At 42.4% G+C, this 25,710-nt stretch overlaps 2 protein-coding genes across 10 annotated transcripts in view; both read left to right on the top strand.

Moving 5' to 3' along the window:
• Positions 1 to 25,710, top strand: part of Erc2 (ELKS/RAB6-interacting/CAST family member 2) — an 893,871-nt gene that overhangs the window by 136,376 nt on the left and 731,785 nt on the right. For 7 of the 9 annotated variants that reach the window (XR_009057130.1, XR_009057128.1, XR_009057129.1 and 4 more), the window contains exons 3-4: positions 13,276 to 13,299; positions 13,927 to 14,343. Coding sequence is in view for 6 of the 9 variants with exons in the window: in XM_057769470.1 (XP_057625453.1) it covers positions 13,276 to 13,299; positions 13,927 to 14,343 (441 nt within the window). In the remaining 3 variants the exon portion in view is untranslated. The remainder of the gene's footprint in view (positions 1 to 13,275; positions 13,300 to 13,926; positions 14,344 to 25,710) is intronic. The other 2 variants (XM_057769474.1, XM_057769472.1) reach the window with 1 other exon arrangement.
• LOC130874315 (heterogeneous nuclear ribonucleoprotein C-like) lies at positions 17,916 to 18,843 on the top strand. The gene has a single exon (XM_057769476.1). It carries the CDS (start codon positions 17,925 to 17,927, stop codon positions 18,828 to 18,830), a length of 906 nt encoding a protein of 301 aa, XP_057625459.1. The 5' UTR covers positions 17,916 to 17,924; the 3' UTR covers positions 18,831 to 18,843.

The following is a 25,710-nucleotide window of genomic DNA, read 5'->3' as shown; positions in this document are numbered from 1 at the left end:
GACACATGTGATTCCATTTTTTCTTCTACTCTAAGTCCATTCTTTTCCCATGGCATTGTGGGAAGATTTCACACAAGCCTAGGTAGGTTTGCATTTAATGGTGGCTTTAAAAATGATGGCTGCATGTTGGCTGGTGTACTAGGTAGGGGGCATGTGGACCATCCACTTAACTATATCATGGTTCTGCATGGATTTTGGATTATTACCAGATTTTCGATCCTAATACATGAACTGGCTTTGTGGGAGCTTAGCCTGTTTGGATGCTCACCTTCCTGGGCCTGGATGGAAGTGGGAGGACCTTGGTCTTCCTGTAGGGCAGGGAATTTGGACCGCTCTTCAGTATTGAGAGGGAGGGGGAATGGACTGGGGGGAGGAGAAGAGGAGTGGGGATGGGGGAGGGGAGTGGGGGGAGGGGGCAATATGTGGGAGGAGGGGGAGGGAAATGGGAAACGGGGAGCAGTTGGAAATTTTAATTAAAAAAGAATAAAAAAAAAAAAGAAAAAAGAAAACTTCCAGTGTCCCCAACCCCCACAAACTTCTCATCACACAGCTAGTAAGGGGTTGACTAGAGCCTGGCCCGAGGCTGTCTGAGTCAAAGTCAGTGTTCTTAGTTTGGGATATTATTCCCCGCCAAGTCTTTACAACTTTCACTGTCGATTCATTCCTTTCTGTCCTCTTGAAAGTCAGAAGGTCGCGTGTTTATATGTAGTTGACCAGAGCTTTGTATATATTGTTCTAGGAATCCCTCACTCCAACCATCATATCCATAGCACTAGTATATTATTCAAAGCCATTCCTGTCTCTTCTTTTTAAAAGCTCACCCTTGTAACAGCAATTGTTACAGGTTCTTCTCGGTCTGACTACTAACCTTACTCTTGCGGTCGCTGCTGATGGTGGACACCAGCTGCCACACTGTTGATCAGTGGTGGGCGTCTGGCTCACCTGGGCCTGGTGTGCTGTCTGCCTTGTGTGTTTTCATTTTGGAAGGAGGTGCTGAGAACAAGTCACGCGCTTCTCTCAGAGTCTTGCTATGTCCGCGCTTCTCTCAGAGTCTTGCTATGTCCCGTCTCCCCCGTCCCTGCCTGCACTTTCTCAGAGGCAGGCATCCTCTGCTCTGTTTTTCTGTGTGCCCCCTTTGACTTCAGATAGGATAAAGTGATTTCTTTTGCATTCAACCCAAAGAATCTTAACTAAAGTAACAGTTTTGAGTATGTAAGTTGTTTATGGGAAGACTATTTGACAAATAAAAGTAGGAACCTGGAAGGTATCAGTGAAATGCCTGTCTCTCATCACTCAATCTTTCCTTTGTTCTTCCTTTCTCTTTCTTTCTTTTCTCCTTCTCTTCGTTTTATTACCATTATCATCATTATTAGTTATTATTGGTGTGTGCATGAGTGTGCGTCTGTACGCACGTGCATGGGCATGTCATGATGTATGTGTGTAGGTCAGAGGATAACATTTGGGAGTCAGTTCTCTTCTACCTCGCTGGAACAGAGTCTCTTGTTTCTGTAATGCGCTGTGCTCCAGTTTGGCTGACCCTCAAGCATCCGGCCAGTTCTCATATCCATACAGTTTAAAATTCTGCAATTCAGGGAATTTTAAAATATATTCACAACACTGTAAATTAGTAATAATTATCCAAATAAAATGTAGCATTCTTTCCCTTCCTGTATCTTTAGTAGTCACTCTAGCTTCCATATACATAGCAGTGATCACTTTGGTCTCTGTTTTGTTTTTGTCTGCTGACAATACATTTTTTTATGACATATTGACCACACTCCCTTTCACGGGACTTCTATGTTCCTTTCCTCATTGCTAAGACAAAATGTCCACATGAACAACTGAAGGAAGACAAGGTCTGTTTGCTCGCAGTGGAAGAGGGTGCTCAGCGGTCCTGTTGGGAAAGCAGGGCAGACAGATGTGAGGCTGCTGGTCACATGACTTCTGCATTCAGGAAGCAGAAGGAGATGAATGCTGGTGCTCAGCTTCCAGCCCCTGGGCCACAGAATGGTGCCATCCATATGCAGGGCCAGTCTTCCCACTCAGTTAAACCTCTCTGGGAGTGCCCTGACAGATGGCAAGAGGTTTGTCTTCCTGATGATTTTAAGTACCTTCAAGTAGACACTGATCACATGGGGTGTGGTTCATTTTTTATCTTGTTAATTCATTTACTCATGTTCTCTTTTTCTACACACACACGCACACACACACACACACACATCTGCGTGCATATTCATTAAATGTTTACACATGAAGTGTTTAGACATTTTGGGGAAACAGTGGCTAAGCATCCTATCTTTATACCAGAGAGAAGGGTCCTGGCCTTCAATTCTGATGCTTTAATAAAACGCAAGACTTTGAATTCCTAGGCTACTTGAGAACAAGTAGAGTCATGTTTCCCCAGTACATTAAGTCCTGATCTGAAGAAGTTTCAACCTTGACTCTATGAGGTTTTTCTTATTACTGAAAATCACACCAAGATGTCAGGCACAGGCATCTAGAAATGTAGCTTAGCACCAAGATCAGATAGGCAAATGCAGCTTAGCACCGAGACATCAGACAGGCACCCAGAAGTGCGGCTCAGAGGCAGAATAGACCAAGGAAAAGAGCGAGTGTTAAGTGCAGAAAGGTGTTTCTGATGATCATTTAAAAGCTCCTCTCAGATTATCTTTTTAAATAATAATAATAATAATAATGGTATCAAATAACAGTGAAGAGTTGACATTTTATAAATTTATAAAATTTCTATATTCTCTAAAATAAATGAGTATATACAGTTACATATCTTATATAATTATAGGGTTTATAGTTATATTTGCATATACATAAGTTAAATTGATAGGATTTCTTCTCTGACTGGGAAAGGAATCTTGACACATAGGCCTGTCAAATAGCAGACAGTTAGTAGTGGTTGTGAAGCAACAGATAACCTGCCTAGTTCTTTGTCTTGTAGTCCCCATGTTGGGGGGCACTGCTTATAGCTTACTTAAGCTTAATCAGTCACAGAAACTGTCATTCAGGCCCTTGGGGACTGTACCTCCTTTCTGTGTTCATTGCGTTTTCTGTTTGCATTTTTTATTAGCAAAATAGTTTGGTTAAAGAAATAGTAAGGTTGAAGATGTTTCTTAAACATTTTTCATGTGTCTACAGATGCCCCAAGGGTATGCCATAATTTTAGATTCTTACTCAGTAGGTGTGTGGCAGTTCCTTCTGGCTAGAGCTGCTGGTTCAAGGATACTGTATGACGTGTGTCCTTCCTTTCTCTTCCCTGGGGTGGAATGGCCCAAGAAACAGTGAGAAAGAAGCAGGTGGTCCTAAGGAGAATCTCTTCTCCACTGAAGTTTTGAATAGAAGGATTTGAGGTTAGCTAGGGTCCCTATTTGGCTTACGTAGGTAGTATTATCATCTGTCCAAGCAATTGAAATTAAATGAGATAAACCTTTTTACCTACTCTGAAATACTTAGGTGGTTGCCATTTGTTATAGGAATGGGTTGTGTAATGGCAAAGAGAAGATAACAGGAAAAAGGGGCAATAAAGACTTCTAGGTGCCACCTAAAAAGATTTGCTAAGCAATTAAACTCAAGTACTGACTGAAGTATTGTCCTGTGGCTTTGTGTGACACAGGCTGTTAATACTGTAGTTGTAATACTATAGTGGTTAATACTGTAGCTGTTAATACTGTAGTTGTTGTTAATACTGTAGTTGCAATACTATAGTGGTTAATACTGTAGCTGTTAATACTGTAGTTGTTGTTAATACTGTAGTTGCAATACTATAGTGGTTAATACTGTAGTTGTTAATACTGTAGTTGTAATACTGTAGCTGTTAATACTGTAGTTGTTAATACTGTAGTTGTTGTTAATACTGTAGTTGCAATACTGTAGCTGTTAATACTGTAGCTGTTAATACTGTAGTTGTTATTAATACTGTAGTTGCAATACTGTAGCTGTTAATACTGTAGCTGTTAATACTGTAGCTGTAATACTGTAGTTGTTAATACTGTAGCTGTTAATACTGTAGTTGCAATACTGTAGCTGTTAATACTGTAGCTGTTAATACTGTAGTTGTTATTAATACTGTAGTTGTAATACTGTAGCTGTTAATACTGTAGCTGTTAATACTGTAGTTGTAATACTGTAGCTGTTAATACTGTAGTTGTAATGCTGTAGCTGTTAATACTGTAGTTGTTAATACTGTAGTTGTAATGCTGTAGCTGTTAATACTGTAGTTGTAATGCTGCAGCTGTTAATACTGTAGTTGTTAATACTGTAGCTGTTAATACTGTAGTTGTAATGCTGTAGCTGTTAATACTGTAGTTGTAATGCTGTAGCTGTTAATACTGTAGTCGTTAATACTGTAGCTGTTAATACTGTAGTTGTTAATACTGTAGTTGTAATGCTGTAGCTGTTAATACTGTAGTTGTTAATACTGTTGCTGTTAATACTGTAGTTTTTTTTTAAAGCTATCAGCACTAGATTACACATTTGAGGTTATTTCTTGAAACTCACTAAAAAAGTTTCTAACTTTCTTTTCCTTTTTTTAAAAAAATAGAAAATGGATTTTCCACCATACAACAAATTCTGATTATGGCTTCACCTCCTCCCAGATCTTCCCCACCTCATTACCCACTCAAATCCACACCCTTTATTTCTTTCTCTCTCTCATTAGAAAACAAATAGGCTTCTAAAAAATAAAAACAAACAGGAAAAAGAGCCAAATAAAAAAGCACAAGAAACACATACACACATACACACACCTAGACACACACAGATATAGGCACATGCACACACACATACACATTCTCACACACAGAAATCCTACATAAATACAAGATCAGAAACCATAATACATTGATAAAAGGCTATATGGCAAAAAAAAAATAGAGCCTAGACAAAGCGTTATGAGAGTTAGTTTGGTGTTGTTCTTTGCTGCTGTGCCCAGCTTCTTAAACTTCAGCTGGTTTTTAAACTTAGGTCAGGTTGGGAAGTGGTGACTGACAGTAGGGGATGCTATTGTCCTGTAGTTGCTTTTATATTATGGATAGTATGAGAAATATAGCTTAACCTTCAGAACAGGGATGGTTGGTCTTCTTGAGAATCCCTTGCAGAATTACATGCCGGCCAGTTAATTGGAAATCAATTACATCCACTCTTTGAGCGGGTCTTAAAACAACTGTTTCCTGTTTTCCCTTAGTTAGGAAAATGCCAAAGTGCTTAGTGTATTCTTTCCACTGTTGCATTTGTTTGATGATTAAAGATTTATGTTCAGTAGGCCCATCTCTGTTTCTTGCTTAAATAGAGGGAGGAAAAAGAGAATTTCACATTCTGGGCCTCTAGCCATCACTATCTCAAAATAATGATACCATTCCTTACGTTCTAGACCCCGTGCTTCTTGTTTTATGGGAACCACTGTGCTTACTGAACAAGCATCTCATGTTGTCTTTGCATGAACTCCACAAGTTAGTTCAAATCATTGCCCTTTTTTTATGGACGAAGCGTCAGTAGTTAGAGTGCTCTAGTGACTCGCTGAAAGCAACACAGGATGTACTGGGTAGATAGATTGGGAGTAAAAATTCTGCCCTTCTTCACTGCTCTCAGAAGGCCAGATTAAGATTAGTGATTTTTTCCCCCAGACCATATAACTACTTGGATGCAAAGCTATAGTTGGAACATGAATTCTTGAATCTAAGCTCAATGTAATATTCCAGAAGCATGTCACCTTAGAGTATTGGTATGTAATAAAAACCAGAACTCCTTGCTTATGAAGGCAAACTTCCTTGTGTATTCTGTCCTTTGTGTTATTAATCTTGGCAAAATGCCACGTATCCACCAAAGTGGGTTCTGCCGTCGTTAGTGACACCATGTCTGTGTAAGAAGCCCAGGGTCCTGCTGCCTCTCAAAGTCACCAGTCAGCAGGACTCTGACTTCGTCCAGCTCCCTTTGCTGTCCCCTACACTAAGGAAGGGCCCCGGGCCCGTGTGTTTGAATACTCTCCCCTTCATACCCTTCTCAGCACACCGAGCCTTCCACCAGCACGCCACGTGTTTCTAGCTGGTCTGTTTGTCTTTTTACACGCATGGCTTAGCCCAGGGAAGCTTTGGAGCCACGATGAGTGCACACAGGATTACAGAGAAAGGGAACAGAGAACCTGCCCTAAAAATGTGATTAGAGACAATGGGAAAATGATTAATAAGAAAATAAAGTCACAAGAGGAGTGGAGCAGGCTAAGTGGTCTGCAGAGAGATTGTTTTCTTTGAAAGAGTTATACTTAATCCTTGTCTGAGAAGGAGTATGGATTTATTAAAAAAAAGAAGAAGAAGGAGAAATTTCAAGACTTCTGGGTATAAGCCAATTCATATTTTTATATAGCTTGGAGACAGTTTTGTAGCAGTGGGGCCTGAAACTGCTTCACAGTGCAAAAACTTTATCAGTCTTTGTTTTTTTCCCTGCAGTGTGGAAAAGAGCTTAAGGTCACAAATTTTTAAAAAATCTGCCAGGAACTCATATTTTCCATGTTTGGGGATAAGACACAGATTCTAAACATCTGGCTAGTGCCTATTTAAATAATTGTGTGTTCCATGCACATCATACATATATAATTATATTTTCATTCTATTTACCTTTTTGTATTTTAGACATTCTGAAATCTGGATTAGATTCTGACTCCAGTAGCTATTGGAAGTTGGCCTTCTAAACATTGGCTCAGGCAAAGCGTGTGTCTCTCTTCCTCATTTTTCCACATAAACTCGTGTATGGTTTGGTTTCTTGCATTTTCATTGTTCTTCTTTTCTCTTTATAAAAATGAGCTGAGGATGGGAACTCATGGGAGCTGTGTAAAACGAAGTTCTGCGAGAGGGTAGAGTTGGCCTCAAGTTTAGACTCTGGCCCGTATCCACCCATGATGTGAGTGCAGTGTGATCCTCTAAGCCACCCCAATTTATCCTTCTGTGAAGTGGACAGAGGTTTGGCAGCGTCAGAGCTGTGCCGGCAGAGGAATGAGCTGGCAGGCGTGAGGAGAGAGAGGGACAGAGTGAACTGAGGTCTAGGGCAGCACCACTCCACTACCCACAGAGAGGACCGGAAGCCTGGCCTCCACCCCCTTGTGGCCTTGTACTGACTGACTGGTGGCCCAGTCTCCTCTGACTCATCTTCCCTTTTGGATCTGAGTGTGGCTGTTACGTGCACCATGGGACAGTGCTGTCCCGTTCAGTGTAGGGATTAACAAGGGTACTTGTTTTGTGTGTGAATGCTTGAGAGTGTAAAAGGAAGGGTAAGTCATTTTACTGATAATGTAACCATTCCTCCCATTCAGCACAGCCTCCAAGTGAACGTATGAGCAGTTCACGGGATGCCGTTCCAGGCAAGCTACATTGGGAAGCAGGCTTAACTAGTCTGGTAAAAACACAAGGATGCTTGATGTCTAGTAACTTGATAATGCGGTTTAACTGGTGTTTTCCTTCAGGCTGTAATGTCATCAATATTGTGAGTTGAGAATTCCTTTCCGCTCAGAGCCTGTTGGGAGGAAATGGAGTCTCGCTGGCTCTTTCAAATAATACCGTGACACAGTAACTGTGAACAACGTTCCCACAATTACTTCCAATTAACAGTCGGCCAAACTGTGGCGTAGAGAAAGGGCCAGGTTAGGTTGGGGAAGTCATGGTAAATGGGAAAATCTCAATTTGTCTTCAACCCCACACCTTTCTCCCTCAACTGTACTTGGACAGCGTTAGACTGAGAAGAAAGGCAGGACTTCCCACCAGACATCACTCTTATGAGATTTTATCTCACCACCCACTTTGTAGACCAGCTTTCTGTCTGAATGCCAGGTGTCAGCATGCCCCTACCCTAGGGTCTACATATGTCCAGTGCCTTGGTCCTGGCCTCTACCTCAACAGCAGGTGGTGTTTGACAGGTTGTAGAGACCAGCCTTGCAGGCATATGGAGAGTATGGCCTAGTTCACACTTGCTGCAGAAGGAACATTTTATCTGAACTCAATGACATAAGGTAGTCTTTCACCCCCTAATTTCCAGATGAGAAGTCAGACTCAGGCTAAGAAACACATTCTTTATCACACAGCTAGGATGTGATCTGGCCAGGATTGGAACATGCTCCAGAATGTAGGATGCTATATGCTACATTACCTTTCTCCTCTGTGTGAGTGGGTGCCTGTGAAGCTCAGAAGAGAGTGTCAGATTCCCTGATATGGAGTTATAGACAGTTGTGAGCTGCTAGATGCGGGTGCTGGGAATGGAGCTTGTGAACTCTGGGAGAGCAGTATGTCTTCTTAGCCACTGAGTCCCTCCCTCCCTCCCTCCCTTCCTTCCTCCCTTATCTGTAGGGAGAGTGGTGGGGGACTAGCATGTGTTTTTGAAACTTCAAAGTCCATCTCCAATGGCACACTTCCTCCAACAAGGTCATACCTCCCAATCCTTCTAATCCTTTCAAATAGTGTCACTTCCTGGTTACTAAGCATTCAAATATACGACTCTGGGGGAGGGGGCATTCTTATTCAAATCACCACACTTTCCAAATTTACCTCTCATCTCTCCTCCAAATTTCACACCCTCAAAAAAATAACTCACTGAGTCCACTTTGTGTTGCTCATATGTGCACAAATGTGAGGCCACCTATTGGAGCATGACCAAGCTACCAGGGGCCATACTCTTTCCTCAGCTGGGGTGGGGACTCAGAAGCTTCTCCTTCAGGTCTGCTGGAGCATTGACTGAGTTAATCTTATGCAGATTTTATGAAGATACCCACAGCTGTCAGTCCATTAGTACAGTGGCTTCTCGTGTCCAGAAGCCACTGTTTTGTTTTGGTCCTCCTGATTGGCAGCTCCTCCAGTCTTTCTGCTCCCTCTTCCATGATGTCCTTGGGGAACAGACATAATCCAGATGTCCCAAGTGAGGTTCAGTGTTCCACAGACACTTGTTCTCTTATGAATTTTTGTCTTTACTACCATCTGCTGCACAGAGAAATTTTCCTGATGAGGACTGAGTGTAGTCTTGCCTTTGGCAGCTGGTACTGTCAAGCTTTTTAGTTCTTCACACAACCAAATTCCTTCCACAGATGGTCTTAGATCAACTGTCCTTGAGGTATCCTATACTGTTTAAGTACTGGGTGGGCTCAGTACTGTGGAATGAAGTTATTTAGGTTATGTCACATCCTTCCTATAGGATATGCCATGGCAACCCAGGTTATCACAGTCTAGAGTCATACCCTTTCTGTCTGCTTTCCCAGTACCAACTACAGGATCCCTGAAGTAAAGATTTTGTCTTTGTTGGGGCACAGGCGTGTTCTCTTGGTCCTGTAGCCTGTGTGCATCTGTTGTTCTCATTTGTAAATGAGGTTGACAATCATATTTTAAGTTCCCTGAACCCCCTGGAAGGTCCAATTCCAGGTAAGCAGGTGGGTTGCCCTCTTAAGAATGTGGAACTTTGTTGTGGCGGTCTCTGAAGTGACCTTAGCCTGCCCTGACTGGTGGGGTGTGTGCTCTGTGCCTGGCACGTTGAGCTTTGTAAGCAGTCACTCACTTAATCACCATTAAGTGATTTTATTTCATTGAAGTGAATACCTTCTATCTCTACTGTATCTCTCTTACAAACATAGAAACTGAGAGGCTATTGTTGTTAGTGCAAAATTTCTTAGCAAGAGTGCTATTACATTTAAAAATTGAAGTGATCATTCTTAAATATCTAACATGAGATGAGGATATCCAGCAAATTTATGAAACTGATTGAGCTATTTTTTTAATTTTATTTTTCATTACAGTGTCTGTGTACATGGTGCGTGCAGGGCATACACACCACAGTATACCTTTGGAGGCCATAGGACAGCTTTGTGAATTTCATTTTCACCTTCTACCCTTATATGGGTTTCTGGGTTCAAGCTCAAGTTTCCAGGCTTAGGAGGCAAGAGTACGACTGAGCCATTTTGCTGGCTCAAGCTGAGTTTCTTAAAGATTGAGTAATTAGAGATAAAAAGGAAGAGACAGAGTTGGGGGTAGGGGAGAAAGTGATATCAAAGGAGATGTCTTCCTAGTCCTTGTGTTCAAGGATATGAACCAAAAGATGATCAAGACTTAGCAGGGTATACATTTTGCTAAAAAATCCTTTGTGCAGAAACCAGGTTATGAATGATTAAGTTTGGACATATTAACATTAAAATAGAGCAAAAATTAAATGCAAACATAGATTTGAGACATTTAGGAAATGAAGTTTAGACCGAGTATCACATTGTATTTACCCATTTTGTGACTAACAGACTAATGGAAAAGTGTTTCTCAATAACATGTAAACTACAAGCTTCCTTTTGGCTACCTTTCTACAAAATATAGCATGGATAGGATGGCTAATTCTAAATTGTGAGAATTGCTCCAGCTGTTATACGTGCCCACCGGTCTGCTGTAACCACCCCATTCCATTCTTAGTGTGTTCTAAAGGACTTGCTCCACTTCCAAGCCCACATGCAATTATGGTTCGGGCAGGGATACGGAGGTCAGAGGGGCTAGATAAGGGTCTGGCTATGCCCCTTGTCAAGCTGAACGAGCTGGAACAACTTAATTTGTGTCTACATTCTCATACCGCATGTGGAGATTGTAACAGTGCATACCCTCTCTGGGCTGTTAGGAAAGTTGGCTAGAGCTTGGAGCTGTATGTGGCAGATGTAAATCCTGTCCAGGTTTTCAATGTGATTGCTCTTTAGTAGGTTTGCTTTCTCTCTTGCTCTGAACTTTTCCATGGGCTCTTCAGTTTGCAACTTTATGCTATGGGCAGACTCTCATTTTTCCTTGAAGTCACCACTGATTGGTGGGATCTACATAGCCCTTCCCTAGGTGACAGCTTCTCTGTGTGTCTCGCTACCCAGCTATGACTTTCTGTCATGACTCTCATGACACAGTGTCTCTTCTGTGGCTTTACTTCTTTTCCTGTGGACAGGAGCTATGAACATGAGCTACTTTCTCTTCCTCTTGTTTTCTGTTTTATGAGTCTGAGAGATAGAAGATAAATGTATACTGAATGGATAAGTGGCCCTCCTCTTCTTCTCGTAAACTGTGCACCTGTGTTATTCCACCCAGGAAGAAGAAAGGCATTACACTGAGCCCTACTGTTTAGATATGAAAACAGAGGACCAGGGTGATAGACAACTTGTCCACCCAGGGACAGTTCTTTTCCTGTTATCTTGCCAGTGTTGGCATGTGTGATCAGAGCATTGCTGCAAATTTGTTTTGGGACCTCCTTCTGACTTGTTTATGAGTCTTGTAACACACACACACACACACAGAACAAACATGATTTTTGGTTGCTCTCAGGAAAGACAATTTCCATTCTCATCATCTTGATTCATCGTATTTGTCTCCAAATTAACTTGCATCAACTCGGAAACCCACACCACTGTCAAAGGACAAAGACAAGCTAGGGGAAAGCACATTTAAGTAGTCAGAAGACTGTAGCTAAAGCACACCCCAAAGCAGGCCCAAAGTTGCTCCAGTGCAATGTTTGATTGGTTTAGATGTGGGGTCTTGGTGGAGAAAGATCATATGGCCCTATGCTGTTAGTTTATACTTTCTGCGACAGCTTTATTGAGGTAAAAATGATTTATCTTACAGTTTACACCCCGTGAGTACAAATTGTCAGTTCTCATATATTCACAGAGCTGTGTAGCTAACACCACCACCTAGCTTGAGATTGTGTTTATCACACTGGTAGAAACATCGTAGAGGTCCGTAGTTATACTGTCTTCTTTTCTGTAATCAATCTGCCATGAATTTGCTTATCTGATATTGTGTAAGTGAAATCACACTGTTTGTGGTCTTTTGTGACTGACTTCTTTTGTGCTGACATAATATTTTTCAGGGTCATCCTTTAGTTATAGCACCCCATTTTCTATCTAAATAATATTTAATTGATTGGATACATCACATATGTGCACTGATTAATCGATAGACACATGGATTATTTGTACTTTTTGGCTATAAATACCTGTATATAAACAAGCCGATTAAATAGATAAATAAAATTTAGTATATCTCTATAATGGAATAAAATTCAGTTATAGGATGCAATGGGATTTTGATACTTGCTAAAACAAGTACTAAACTCTGAATGCATATGAAACCAAAGAAGCCACTTATTGCATAATTTCACTAATAAGAAATGTCTTTCATAGGCAAAGTTTTAGAAACAGAAAGATTATTGGCTCCCAGGGCTTTGGTCTTGGGAAGGAAATGGGACGTAGATTGCTAAAAGGTACAGTATTCCTTTCTATGCTGATAAACATGATAAAAACGGTGTTGATGGTTACACAGCTTTGTGAATAAAAGACCCTGGAACTTACATTTGTACGATTGTGTTGTATCGTGAAGTAATCAGTAATCCATGTCAATATGTAGCATTCAGTATCCCACACAGCTAAGAAGAACACCCCTCAAGGAACTTCTCATTCCCGAGTGTGCAGACAAAGTGTGACATTCTAGAGTGTAATCCAGCAGTGTGCAACACTGGGCTAGTTTCTAGGTGAAGCCACATTTAGAAAGATCTCAGCACCTCCGGGTGTCAGCCACAGGACTTCAGACAGATTTCAAATGTTGACTGTTCCAATATTTATATAGCTCAGACGTAGTATTATCTGTGCCTTACAACACCATGAGTCCCTGTGGGCGGGAGCCCTGTCTTATGTCCAGCTTGATTCCTCTGCTTAGTGTTGCGGTCTGTTTTATAGTCCGTGAATGAATGAGTAACTGCTATTTTTGAAGCTTCCTGGTATGTCCCTGGGCAAAAACCGTCTTCAGGTTTGTGGCTGCCTCCTCTGAGCAGTCTGAGGTTGGTCTGGAAAGGAAGACATGAATTCACCAGCTGACTTCATTCAAGGGTTTCTTTTTGCTAATGTTAACATTTTCTCTGGTGCTCTCCACTGTGGTGGCAAGAAACAATGTTTTGGGTACTCTATAGATTTCCTCTCTGCTAAGATAGCCAAAAATTGTGGGTGGGTCAGATACAGAGGGGGAAACAAAAGGCTATTGAAATAAGCCTCGATTGGCTTCTCGTTCTTTCGTTCATTTTTTTTTTTTTTTGCATTGATCCAGCTTCAATGCTCTGAATTGTGTGTAGCTTATGGGTGTTGGCATAATAAGAATTTTTTCCTTTTTTTTTTGTTCTTTTGTGAAGGTAGTCTATGTTGATTAAGTTCTTTTAGTTGAATATCCTTTGCTTGCACTGGACTTTTCTTTATGTTGATTTTTTGCTTCGTTTTTTTTCATTTCCCATGCTGTTCAGTTATTGGATGCCAGAAGAACCAAGGTTTGTCCAGTCTTTGCAGCTGTTTGTTTTGCGCTGCATAGCTTCACCTCCTCGTGTGTTTGAATGTGCTGTCTGTGTCTCCATTTAGTCCCTTTTGCTTGCAGAGGCAGTAATCCTGTTTACTAAACCTGTTCGCAGCTTTATTTGTAAAAAATAAAGTCCTTGTTTGCGTCTACCCGTATTGGATCCTATGATTTTCATTTTTAAATGGCTATGCATTTATCATGGAAAATGATGGATTGAGAACATCTTAGGAAACAAGGAATACTGAGTCTGGAGTGTTGTGGGCCCAAGAAGATGTGTTTCATGAAAACCTCCCCCTAACCCTTGCCCTTCCTAATTTAAACACCGTAGATGTATGATTTCCCACGTGGTCGACACTAATATACCGTTTCTGTGTGTGTGTACATTTCTCTTCTCCTAAGACATTCAGAAAGCATCACTGAATTAATTACCCTCTCCATGTGCTGTTCCATGCTTCTGAAGTCACCGTGGAGGACTTCATAGCTGGCCCCTGGACCTCATGATTAACATTCCATCTTCATGGTGTGGTAGTGGCGGCTAGCACAATGACCTGTTTATTGACTTTCCTCCTTTCTCCTCTCCTGCTCCATCTTTCTCCTGTAGCACCTGCAGTTGACCATCCAGGCCCTTCAGGATGAGCTGCGGACCCAGAGAGACCTCAACCACCTCCTGCAGCAAGAGAGCGGCAACCGAGGAGCAGAGCACTTCACCATCGAGCTGACGGAGGAGAACTTCCGCAGGCTCCAAGCTGAGCATGACAGACAGGCCAAGGAGCTGTTCCTTCTGCGGAAGACATTGGAGGAAATGGAATTGAGAATTGAAACACAGAAACAGACTCTCAATGCCCGAGATGAGTCCATTAAAAAGCTCCTGGAGATGCTGCAGAGTAAAGGGTTACCATCCAAAAGCCTCGAGGATGACAGTGAGCGCACGCGGCGGATGGCAGAGGCAGAGTCTCAGGTCAGCCACTTGGAAGTGATTTTAGACCAGAAGGAGAAGGAAAACATCCATCTGAGAGAGGTAAGGGCATCAGTCAGCTTCCTCCCCTCCCCCCCAGAGCCTCACTTTCGGTGCTAAATCTGTTGTTAAGCTGTTTCATCAGTTGGAATACGCCTGTAGTCTCAACCTCGTTCCCCAGTCATCGGCTCCCTGCTCTGCTCTGCCCATGGCTGTTAAAGTAGAATTGGGTGTGCACTTCCTTCTGCACTCCTCGCACGCATCTGGTTGCCAGTCAAGCTTGTGCAGCACACAGTAACTCTAAGTTGCTTTATGGTCACTTTCCCACAGGTGGCTATGGTTTTGGGAGCTTTAGGGACAGGTCTGGTTAAGTTTGGTTGTTGGTCAATTATTTCTCTAAAGAAACAAACCAGATAGGCATTTTCATAACTGATCAGCCACAGAGTTTATGGAAAGCAAAAGACGTGTGTGCTTTTGAAAAGAATGGTAAAATGTACAGAGCGACTCTGACCATTTAGGTTTCAGATAATCCTCGTCTGCGTTTACATTTGTCTAGAACAGACTGTTCCAGGGTTTCTGAGTATGTGTTCCGTCCTTAGTGTATTAAATCATTTGAAGTCATCCGGAGGCAGTTTCTCTGGCTGGCCACCACCGCTGAATGTCGAGATGCTCAGATATCTGAGAATTTATGGTTAGTTAAAGCTTAGAAAAAAATGTGGGTGTCAGCCAGCGTTTGAAATTGTTAGCACAGTTTTCTTGCTACTGTGGTAGAGATGTATCTAAAAGTATCATGTAGGCAAAACTGTTAAAGGGAGACACATACCACATAGCAAATTGCAGGCCTTAGATACATTTTCAAAACACATATTTGTGTTTTGATATTTGACAGTGCTAAATACTAATTCCACAGTAGCCTTGGTATTGAATACCTGTTGAGATGGGCAGCTGCCCTGAGAGTCCCTTGTTTGCTGTTAAGAAAGCATGGCTTCCTTGCTAAGATTTGCTAAGATACCAATACTCCCATAAGGTTTCCCTAATATTGTTTGTATGTGCTTGGAATATTATTTTAGCAGACTTTGGTATTTTGAAATCTAATGTCCTTTACTCTTAGTCTCACTTGTTTTATTTTCATGAGGTCTTAGCTGCATATTTTGGAAACCACATGGCTTGGTTTTATATTAAGATACTTGAAGAGGTGTTTTGTTGGCCTGCTCTATCCATCTGAATTCCAAGAGTGTGAACGTGGTGGGCAGATTTCTAAAATGATCTCTAGTGGTCCTTACAACTTGGAATTCACGCCCTAGTGTAATTACTTTCTCTCGAGGACCGGATAATTGTAGAGACTTGCATCTAAAGGAAATAGTACGGCAGAAGCAATGGATGTTGATGCCACGTCCAAGTGATGTTACAGAAGACTGAAGCTTCTACCTTGTTGCCTTTATAGTGTTTTGATAAAGCAAGCTGCTGTGTAGAAAAGTTGAATGGTAAGAACAGGAGGGCAACCTTCAGCCAGCATCCAGCGAGGCGGGGAGGTTTGCAGCATGTAAGCCAGCAATGAAACCTGCCGGCAGCCACAGCTGAGCATCAGAGGAGGTAATGAGTGCTGGCCTATGCCAGAGCTGCAGCCTTGGGAGACATAGGGAAGCAAAGGACCCAGCTAAGCTGGGCTTGGTCCCTTGACCCATGGTGGGGGAGGTAATGAACATGTGTTTTTGAGCTGATTGATTTGGGGGTCATGTGTTGTGCAACAGTGTACGACTAATATATAGAGCAGCACCCCCCCCATTCCTCCTTTGTGATTCTCCAGCCTATTCTAAAGAAGAACAACAACAAGTACCATGGCTTGCATGGAGGCCATTAGATTTTGAAATGTTACTTATGCTGTCTCAGAATTGTGGTAGTAGAGCATCTCTATTGTTAGGAAAAGCCGCTGCTTTAGTTTGGGACCAAGGGATGGTGTTATATGTGTAGCTAGAGTGGGATGCCAGAGAAACCGCCAGTCTAAGCGCACACATATACCCCCTCTCCATGCTGGCTTCTTGTGGTCAGGGTGGAGCCACTGCTTTTCTGCTTTAGATTTTGCTTCTAAGTAGCACTTACTCAATGCTGTCTTGGTTCATTTGTGTGGTCATTTCCATTTAAAAGAGTAGAAACACAATTCATATTTTTCTGAAATGGATTGGTTCTCACAGAGGTCTTCTGTGGGTGCAGATTATGTTTAGAGCCTTAACATCACTTTGAGAGGTGTTACAAAAAGGGCAGCCTGCACACCCAACTAGTTTTATTGATCATCAAACCAGCCAGCTGACTGTCCTAATCTTGGCTCATCAAGAACAGACAATATGTAAAAAGTATGCCTATGTTAAAAAATACACATCTTAAATTTGGATTCAGTGAACATAGTTCAGAGGTTTAAAAGGCCTTCTTTCCTAAGAGAAGACTGTAGTAGATTGTGAGGTCCTTGGTTTAATTTTTAGAAATTTGGTGAGTCTGCTCTTAAGTAATTGGTGACTTGAAATTGGTCTTGGTTGGGCTAGTTCCACCTCAGAAACTGACACATGCATCCTTAGTTGATCACACGGAACTGTTACTCCTGTCTTCCAAGTGGACTGTTGCCTCCTTAGCTGAATGCACTGATGAAGCAGGCTGTGAAGAGATCAGTGTGGGAATCAGCGGAGTGGGGCCTCCAGCCAGCATATGGTGAGGACTAGCAGGCCTCCTCCCCTTCTCAAGAGCCATTCCCGAAGCGGTTCACCAGTATCCTGCTGAGGAAAGCGCAGGGCATACTTACTAACCATGTCAGCAAGAAGGGCATCTCAGAGTTGGAATGTTAAACACTGGAAGAACTCCGACTTTAATGTCATTAACAATTCATAGTTCAAACGTTTCCAGCAGTATCTGTGTGGTTGGCATTGTGTAAATGCTGTGTGCTGAGTCCCTGAAGTCTGGAGACTCCTCGTTCATTTGGCGGTTTGCGTATTCAGTAGTTAGGAGGAATCATTTGTTTGTGTGTTTGGAACAGGGTCTAGTTAGTACTCCAGATTGGCTTTGAATTTGCTAGATAGCCTAGGCTGGCGTCAAGCTTGTCACCATCCCTCCTTAGCCTCTGGAGCCCTGCATTATAGGTGTGTGCCCCTCACTGCATACATTTTTATTGAGTATCTATAAAAAGTGTGGGATGGTAACCGATAGTTCGACTTGATTTCTATTGTGAGAAGTAGGTGGGCACATAGAGGAGCGTTATGAAAGACGGAGGGAGGCATAAAGCCCCAGGTGTGGCTAATTTCCAGCTTGCTGGTTAGGAAAGGTGCCTTGCTGATGCCTCTCTATGATCATGATCTGAGCCCAGTGACCAAAGGAGCCGGCCAGGGAAGGACCTCAGAAGATGGTTTTCCTCACCTTCTAGGATATAGGTGCTACTATTTGTCCTTCTTGCCTGGGGGACCTGAAGGACAAAGGACATCAAGAAGCTTGCTAATGGAAGAGACGGAGAGCAAATGGTCGTGCGCTGCCCGCCCGCTGGAGCTTCGGTCTCGGCACGGACCCGCAGCAGTAGCGGCCGTCTCTTCCTCCTCCTTCCTCCCGTGAGATTTTTTTGATCTTCAGCTACATTTCAGCTTTGTGAGAAACTATCAACAAAGAAGATGGCCAGCAATGTTACCAACAAGACAGATCCCCGATCCATGAATTCCCGTGTATTCATTGGGAATCTCAATACTCTTGTGGTCAAGAAGTCTGAAGTGGAGGCAATCTTTTCAAAGTATGGCAAAATTGTGGGTTGCTCTGTGCATAAGGGCTTTGCCTTTGTCCAATATGTTAACGAAAGGAATGCCCGGGCCGCTGTAGCTGGAGAGGATGGCAGAATGATAGCTGGCCAGGTTTTAGATATTAATCTGGCTGCAGAGCCAAAAGTGAACCGAGGGAAAGCAGGTGTGAAAGGATCTGCAGCGGAGATGTACAGTTCCTCATTTGATTTGGACTATGACTTTCAACGGGATTATTATGACAGGATGTACAGTTACCCAGCACGTGTTCCTCCTCCTCCTCCTATTGCTCGAGCGGTGGTGCCTTCTAAACGCCAACGTGTTTCTGGAAACACCTCTCGGAGGGGCAAAAGTGGATTCAATTCGAAGAGTGGACAACGGGGCTCTTCTTCCAAATCCGGAAAATTGAAAGGTGATGACCTTCAGGCCATTAAGAAGGAGCTGACTCAGATAAAACAAAAAGTGGATTCTCTGCTGGAAAGCCTGGAAAAAATTGAAAAAGAACAAAGCAAACAAGCAGACTTGTCCTTCTCCTCCCCAGTAGAGATGAAGAATGAGAAGTCGGAGGAGGAGCAGAGCAGTGCCTCTGTGAAGAAAGACGAGACGAACGTCAAGATGGAGTCTGAGGCTGGCGCAGATGACTCTGCTGAGGAGGGCGACCTGCTGGATGACGATGACAATGAGGATCGAGGGGATGATCAGCTGGAACTGATCAAGGACGATGAAAAAGAAGCTGAGGAAGGAGAGGATGACAGAGACAGCGCCAATGGGGAGGATGACTCCTAAGCACATAGCGGAGTTTAGAATCTTATCCTGTTATTATTCATTTACCTAGGCGCTTGTGAGAGATGGAAGTAACACCAGATCCTCTCCCCTAGTGTCTTCAGCACAGTCTCACTGTTCACCCTCTCCCTTTCCTGTGTTCATTGATTCATAATTGCCTTGCGCCTAGTACCATTCTCACTTCCGTTGATGCTCCTTAGTAGTTTTGTTAAGTCTTACCCTGTAAGTTTTGCTTTTAATTTTGATACCTCTTTGACTTAACAATAAAAAGATGTATTTTTTTTTTTTAAAAAAGAAGCTTGCTAATGTTGCATAGGCAGCAAATGGTAGAGATGTTTTTTGAACCATATTGACTTAATCTCAGCTCTTATTTTATTATGTCCCTTTTCTAGGAGCATCTTTGCTGGAGTGCTCTGGACAGAACAGGCATTTTGTGAGAAAATAAAAAGGGTCACTTCTAGACAGAGGACTTAGGAAAGGCGGGAATCTCAAAATATGTGGCTCACTTTTATTGTACTGGCGTTCTTTGTAAGACGCTTTGGAAAAATGGTAATGCTAGAAAATTATGTTTTTGACCCATAAAACATTCAACACACAAATAGTTGTCTTCCAACCAAAAGTCTGGGTCACTTCCTTCATTAATTATCCTTTAAGGTCGATTTCATTGTAAGCTGTTTCCGTGTTCTCCGCTGTGGCTTAAACTGCACTTCTGTCACAGTGTTTTCAGTGTTAGTAGAGCAATCTGCCTGACAGCTTTTGTTATTAATCTAGTAAGACTAACTCAGCATGAAAATAGGAATGGCCTGACCTCTGCTAATTAAAATGAATTTAAACCAGGATTTAAAGTGTTCTTGAGGTTTTAACTTCGGTGTGTTCCTGATTTCTTTTTCATTACATGCAGTTCAGCCAGGTCGGAGCTGTGGTACAGTGCTGGCGGAGTGGAGTGCTAGCGGCTTCATGATTCATATTCAGGCAGAGGCTGGACCTTACAGATCTCCCATCCCCAGGCCCCTTACAGCCCATTGTTTCAGGCACTCTGGAGTTGGCAGGAGTTGTGCATGAGGCAGAGTGGCTTACTTTAGTGTCCTCTTGTCTTCCTGTGGTCTGGAACAGGCTGAGAGTCAAACCACTCTTCGTGGAGCAGGAGACAGCAGCAACAGCAGTAACAACAACAAAATGAATGTGATGACCTCTGCTTATGTGAAACGCTCAAGTCAGTGCCAGGAGCGAGGACTGACATGTGAGGGGCCGGGCGAGACTCAGGGTTACTCACCACGTCATCCATACTTTGCCACACAGGCCGATTAGCTAAGACAGGGTTTGATGGTTTACCTTGTACTCTAGCTTTTTCTGAAAACATACTGTTCTGTGTAAACTATCTAAATACCCTCGATCTCACTGAAGAGAGAAAATACATAATGCGCCATTCTCACATTTGTTAGACTTGTACTGAAGGAGTCTTAGAGCAGAACCAGAGGTCTTCGTGGACTTGCCACACTCTCAGGCGCGGGGTGCGCAGAGTTTATCTTGTGCTGCCATGGTTATTGATGTTTTATGCGAATTTCTTGGGGTCAGCTAGCTTTTCTTCAGTAGTAGAAGCCAAAGAACCCTCAGGCCACTGGGGCTTCTAACAGCCCAAGGTCAGCAAAATTCAGGACACAGGGTCTGAGTTTGTCTTCTGTTCTGTGAGGAGGCAGTGAGAAGTAGATAATGTAAATTCTTGATCAATGTGTTTATCTATCTAGAATGTTCTGAGGCTAATGGAAGATCCACCAAGGCCAAGGTTGTCGCCTTGAGCTTTATGTCTTTGATGATGGATCAAACCTCCTTTATCAGATTTCTGTTCAGATTTCTACATGATGCTTCAGTCAGCCCCTGTCCCGTCAAAACTTTAATATGCCTGTCCTTAGTTCTGCTGACTGCACTACAATTTTGCTGATGTAGGCATATCTAATTCTGACTCTACAGATTCAGTCATTCTATTTCTATTCACAAGGCTTATCACAGAAAATATTCTGAACACACAGACTTAGCATTTTTATGTACAGGGTCTTTTTATAAGATTTCTTTCCCCCATATATTGTAAAAATGAACCATTATTCCCATTTTAATATAATGCCTTAAAAAAAAAAGAACCCAATTAGTACTCTTTGAGTATTCTCATATCCCAAATATTTGCCTGTAGATGTTCAGCAAATATTTTAATTAGTGGAAATTATTTAAAACTCTTAGAGAATTTTTCAGTAGTTTATTTTGGGTACATAATGAATATAGGCATGCAAGATACTATGAGAGTATCTGGGGCAGGGCAATAGCGTAAGCTCAAGCAAGTGCATGCAAACTCACAATGCATAAGCCAAACTGGCCAAAACAACCTGCCAGCAAACCAAAAGCACAGTAACTAATGACACGCCAATCACAACATGCCGACAGTGACCACCAGTTTCAAAAAGGACCAACCAAAAACATTTCTGCAGCAGCTTAATATCCCTAACTCCGTAAAAACCCTGGCACTTTTACAATAAAGAGCCTTTACATTGGAATCTTTCGGAGTCTGTGCATTGCCTTCGCGTCTTCTCGCCTCTTACCCCAAGGAAATGGGGATTGCACAACAGGCAGCAAAGCAGCAAGCCCACAATAACTACAAGTATCCATGTTAGCTTTGTGATTAAAAAATAGATCACACTTACTAATGCTTACTTTGTGTGCCCTGTGCTATGTTGCACTGTTTCCATCCTTGTTTTATACAGTGAGTAGTGAGTCCCCAAATGACATGCAACAATGTCGGAGCTGGGACAACTCAGTCTGGCTCAAACCTTGTACCACTGCTTGGGGTGTTCCCCAGGAGGGCATGGAGTAACGGTTAGATGCTTTGCAGTTTAAAGGGAGTAGAGCTGGTGACTGGCTTCACACGTGGCAGGATGATCCTCAAGAGACAGGAGTCTTACCAGAAATTTTGGTTAGTCCCACCAAAGTCATTGCACTGGGGAAACTGGGGTCTTCTCTTGGGGTCCATAGTCTCATTGATAAAATAATTTAAGAACTGACTCACAAGGAAGCTCAAAGACAGTTTTATTTATTTATTTTATTTATTTATTGTTTTTATTGAGCTATATATTTTTCTTCACTCCCCTCCCTTCCTTTCCCCTCCCCTTCTACCCTCTCCCATAGTCCCCATGTCCCAAATTTCCTCAGGAGATTTTGTCATTTTCTACTTCCCAAGTAGATTAGATACATGTATGTCTCTCTTTGGGTCCTCTTTGTTATCTAGGTTCTCTGGGATTGTGATTTGTAGGCTGGTGGTAGGTTTCTTTGCTTTATGTCTAAAAGCCACTTATGAGTGAGTACATATGATACTTGTCTTTCTGGGTCTGGGTTACCTCATTCAATATGATGTTTTCTAGATGCATCCATTTGCCTGCAAATTTCAAGATATTATTAATTTTTCTGCTGCGTAGTACTCCATTATGTAAATGTACCACAATTTCCTTATCCATTCTTCGATCGAGGAACATTTAGGTTGTTTCCAGGTTATGGCTATGATAAACAATGCTCATATGAACATAGTTGAGTGCATTTCCTTGTGGTGATTAAGCATCCTTTGGGTATATACCCAAAAGTGGTATTTCTGGGTCTTGAGGTAGGTTGTTTCCTAATTTTCTGAGAAGCCACTATACTGGTATAGTCCAAAGGGACTGTACCAGTTTGCACAACTACTAGCAATGGAGTAGTGTTCCCTTTGCCCCACAACCTCTCCAGCATAAGTTGTCATCTTGGTTTTTGATCTTGGCTATTCTTACAGGTATAACATGGAATCTCAGAGTTGTTTTGATTTGCATTTCTCTGATGACTAAGGATGTTGAACATTTGTCTTTCAGCCATTTTAGATTCCTCTGTTGAAAGTTCCGTGTTTAGTTCTGTACTCATTTTTTTTTATTGAATTATTTGTTCTTTGATGACCGATTTCTTGAGTTCTTTGTATATTTTGGAGATCAGACCTCTGGCTGATGTGGGGTTGGAGAAGATCTTTTCCCATTCTGTAGGCTGTTGTTTTGTCTTGTTGACTGTGTCCTTTGCTTTACAGAAGCTTCTCAGTTTCAGGAGGTCCCATTTATTAATTGTTTCTCTCAGAGTCTGTGCTGTGGGGGTTATATTTAGGACGTGGTGTCCTGTGCTAATGTGTTCAAATGTACTTCCCACTTTCTTGTCTATGAGGTTCAGTGTGATTGGCTTTATGTTGAGGTCTTTGATCCATTTGGACTTGAGTTTTGTGCATGGGGATAGATATGGGTCTATTTTCATTTTTCTACATGTTGACATCCAGTTATGCCAGCACCATTTGTTGAATATGCTTTCCCATTTTATATTTTTTGATTTTTTTGTCAAAAATCATGTGTTTGTAGATGTGTGGATTGATATCCAGGTCTTCGATTTGGTTCCATTGGTCCTTTTGTCTATTTTTATGCCAATTCCAGGCTGTTTTCAGTACTGTAGTTCTGTAGTAGAGTTTAAAGTCAGGGTTTGTGATGCCTCCAGAAGTTTCAAAGACAGTTTTAATAGAATTGAAAAGAAAACTTCAGGGCAGAGAATTTGCAATCTCAGGAACTCACTGGAGAAGGGGCTTGAGAAGAGAAAGAACAAATGCCATGCCATTTCTAAGTAGCTGCATGGCAGCCCTGAAGGAGAGCAGAGCTTTGGAGGAAGAGTGAGAAAGCCCAAGTACTAGAGAAGGCTCGCTTAGGCTCTGGCCACTATCTGAAGGAAAGAAGAAGCCTTATACCTTTCTGAGTCAAGACTCAGAAAAGCAGGCAGACCTAACAGTGGCTCCATAGTGGTTGTATTGGGGTGGAAATTCTGGGAAGAAAAAGTACATTCTCTCATTAAGGGATAACTCATCCTATGTCTTTTTAAAACTTTTATTTTTATTTATGTATCTCTGCATGTGTGCTGATATGTGGGTATGTGAGTGCCAGTGCCCGTGGAGGCATTGGGCCCCCTGAGCTGGAGCTGCAGACATTTGTAAGTCTTCCACAATGGGCCCTGGGAACTGAACTCAAGTCCTCTGAAGAGCAGCAAATGTTCTTAACTGCAGAGCTGTTTTTCCAGCTTTTCAGCATGGCTGAAAATGGATTCCCCCTCCTGAGAGGTGGCCCCTTAGCTAGGTGACTGGCCTGCTGACCTGCAATGTTGTTCTCCACCCTGGCCAGCGCGACCATTCTCCTAGTTTTCCCTTTATGCTCCTTTGCTACTTCTGTAGCAGAAGAATCTGATGGCGAAGCAGCAAGGCTGGAGAAGAGATTGTCAAGTCAAGCCACGGATGTGAGAAAGGTGCCGGGTTCAGGAAGCTGGGTTGGGAGCGGCAGAACAGCTGGTTTGGGTTTAGATCTTTGAGATCTCTGAGTACTAGACACCAAGGGTTGGCTTTTACTTCCCGAATGCCGGCGAGCCTTTCCAAGCGTTACCCTGGGGTGTGTGGCTTACAATATGATCAGCCTGATTTAGGAAGAGACAGAGTCAGGGAGTGAAGTTAGAAGGATATTGTGGTTGTTTTGGCGGTCAGTAGTCTAATCTGGGTAGTGGCCATGGAAGGGACTTTGCAGGGACAGTTCATCTCTACTTGTAGCTAAGGCATTGACAGCTTATTAAGTGCAGGCTGCATCTGTGTGGGCAGGAGGTGGGACAGTGGTAGGTGGGAATCGTCAGCATGCCTGTGAAGGCTGAGGAGGAATTCCGGATGCCTTGGCTGTGTTGAAATCCTGCAGCCACTGTTGTGACTGGGGATGAGGAAACAGTGTGGAGTCCTGCCCAAGTGCTCAGAGCATTTCTCACGATGGGCCACTTGCAAGATTTTTCGTGCAAACCTGCTAATTTGTGGCCACCAGTGCTTCCAGGTACATGATAATTCCGTGACCGCCTTTTCTCACACGCTGGAGTGTCGTACTCCTTCTTTGTGCCTTCTGTGAGGAAACATTTAATTTTGACTTCAGTACCTCTTGAGATTGTGTGAGTTTTTATAGACAGATGCCAGGGCAATAGATTCCTTCTGTCATAAGTAGGTTCCATCTTCTCTAAACACTTCATGGAGAATGGATGGCAATGAAATAGTTCAGAAAAATGCTCCTTTGTACCCAAGTTACAACCCAACACACCCATGATGAGAATCTCATAGCTTTAGCCTCCCATTTCAGATGGTGTAGGGAATATGCACCAATAATTCATCTCTTTTTGGCTTTTGTTTTTGTTTCTCTTTTGCTTTGTCTTCAGATTCTAATATATTCTTTAAAGTTGAATGCTATACACTCATTTGAAATGGGTCAGGTCTTACCCCATATTGATTTTAATGAGTATAATTGGCCACATTTTACAGTAACAAACTGGATGAGCCCCAGGGGGCCATTAAACACAAGGCAGTTCCAGCGGCTAAGAAAGGAAGCAAGCAGCAGATTGTGTAGGAAGAAGGGGTGGAGGTGTGGGGGTGTGTGGGCGAGGGCAGAGATTGTCTGAAAGTTGTGCTAAGAGAGACGATTGTTGTCCTCATGATCTTTCGAACAGTATTCTTTTGGTAGCAGACATGATTTAATCACAATCGTGATTTATTAAAACACTCATCACAAATAAAAGCTCAGTTATAAGAAAGGACTATGAACACTTAGTGTGAATACATCAGTATGTCTCATAAGCTATGACCCTGGGGAACTGAGGCAGACTTGGCTATGTTAAGGTCCTCTTGTCTAAAGTAGCAACACTAACTAATTCCTCACTGGTAGAGAAGGTTTAGTAATTTATGGAATATGCTCGTGTAATGATTACTGCAATGCAGGAAGGGCAGCGAGGTCCAGGGAATTTAAGCTTTGCTGATGTAACACTTATTGAACACACACAT

This window comes from Chionomys nivalis, chromosome 5 (assembly GCF_950005125.1).
Source record: "Chionomys nivalis chromosome 5, mChiNiv1.1, whole genome shotgun sequence".
Lineage (NCBI taxonomy): Eukaryota > Metazoa > Chordata > Mammalia > Rodentia > Cricetidae > Chionomys > Chionomys nivalis.
The sequence above is the reverse complement of the archived record's forward strand: the minus strand, read 5'-3'. Positions and strand labels throughout refer to the sequence as shown.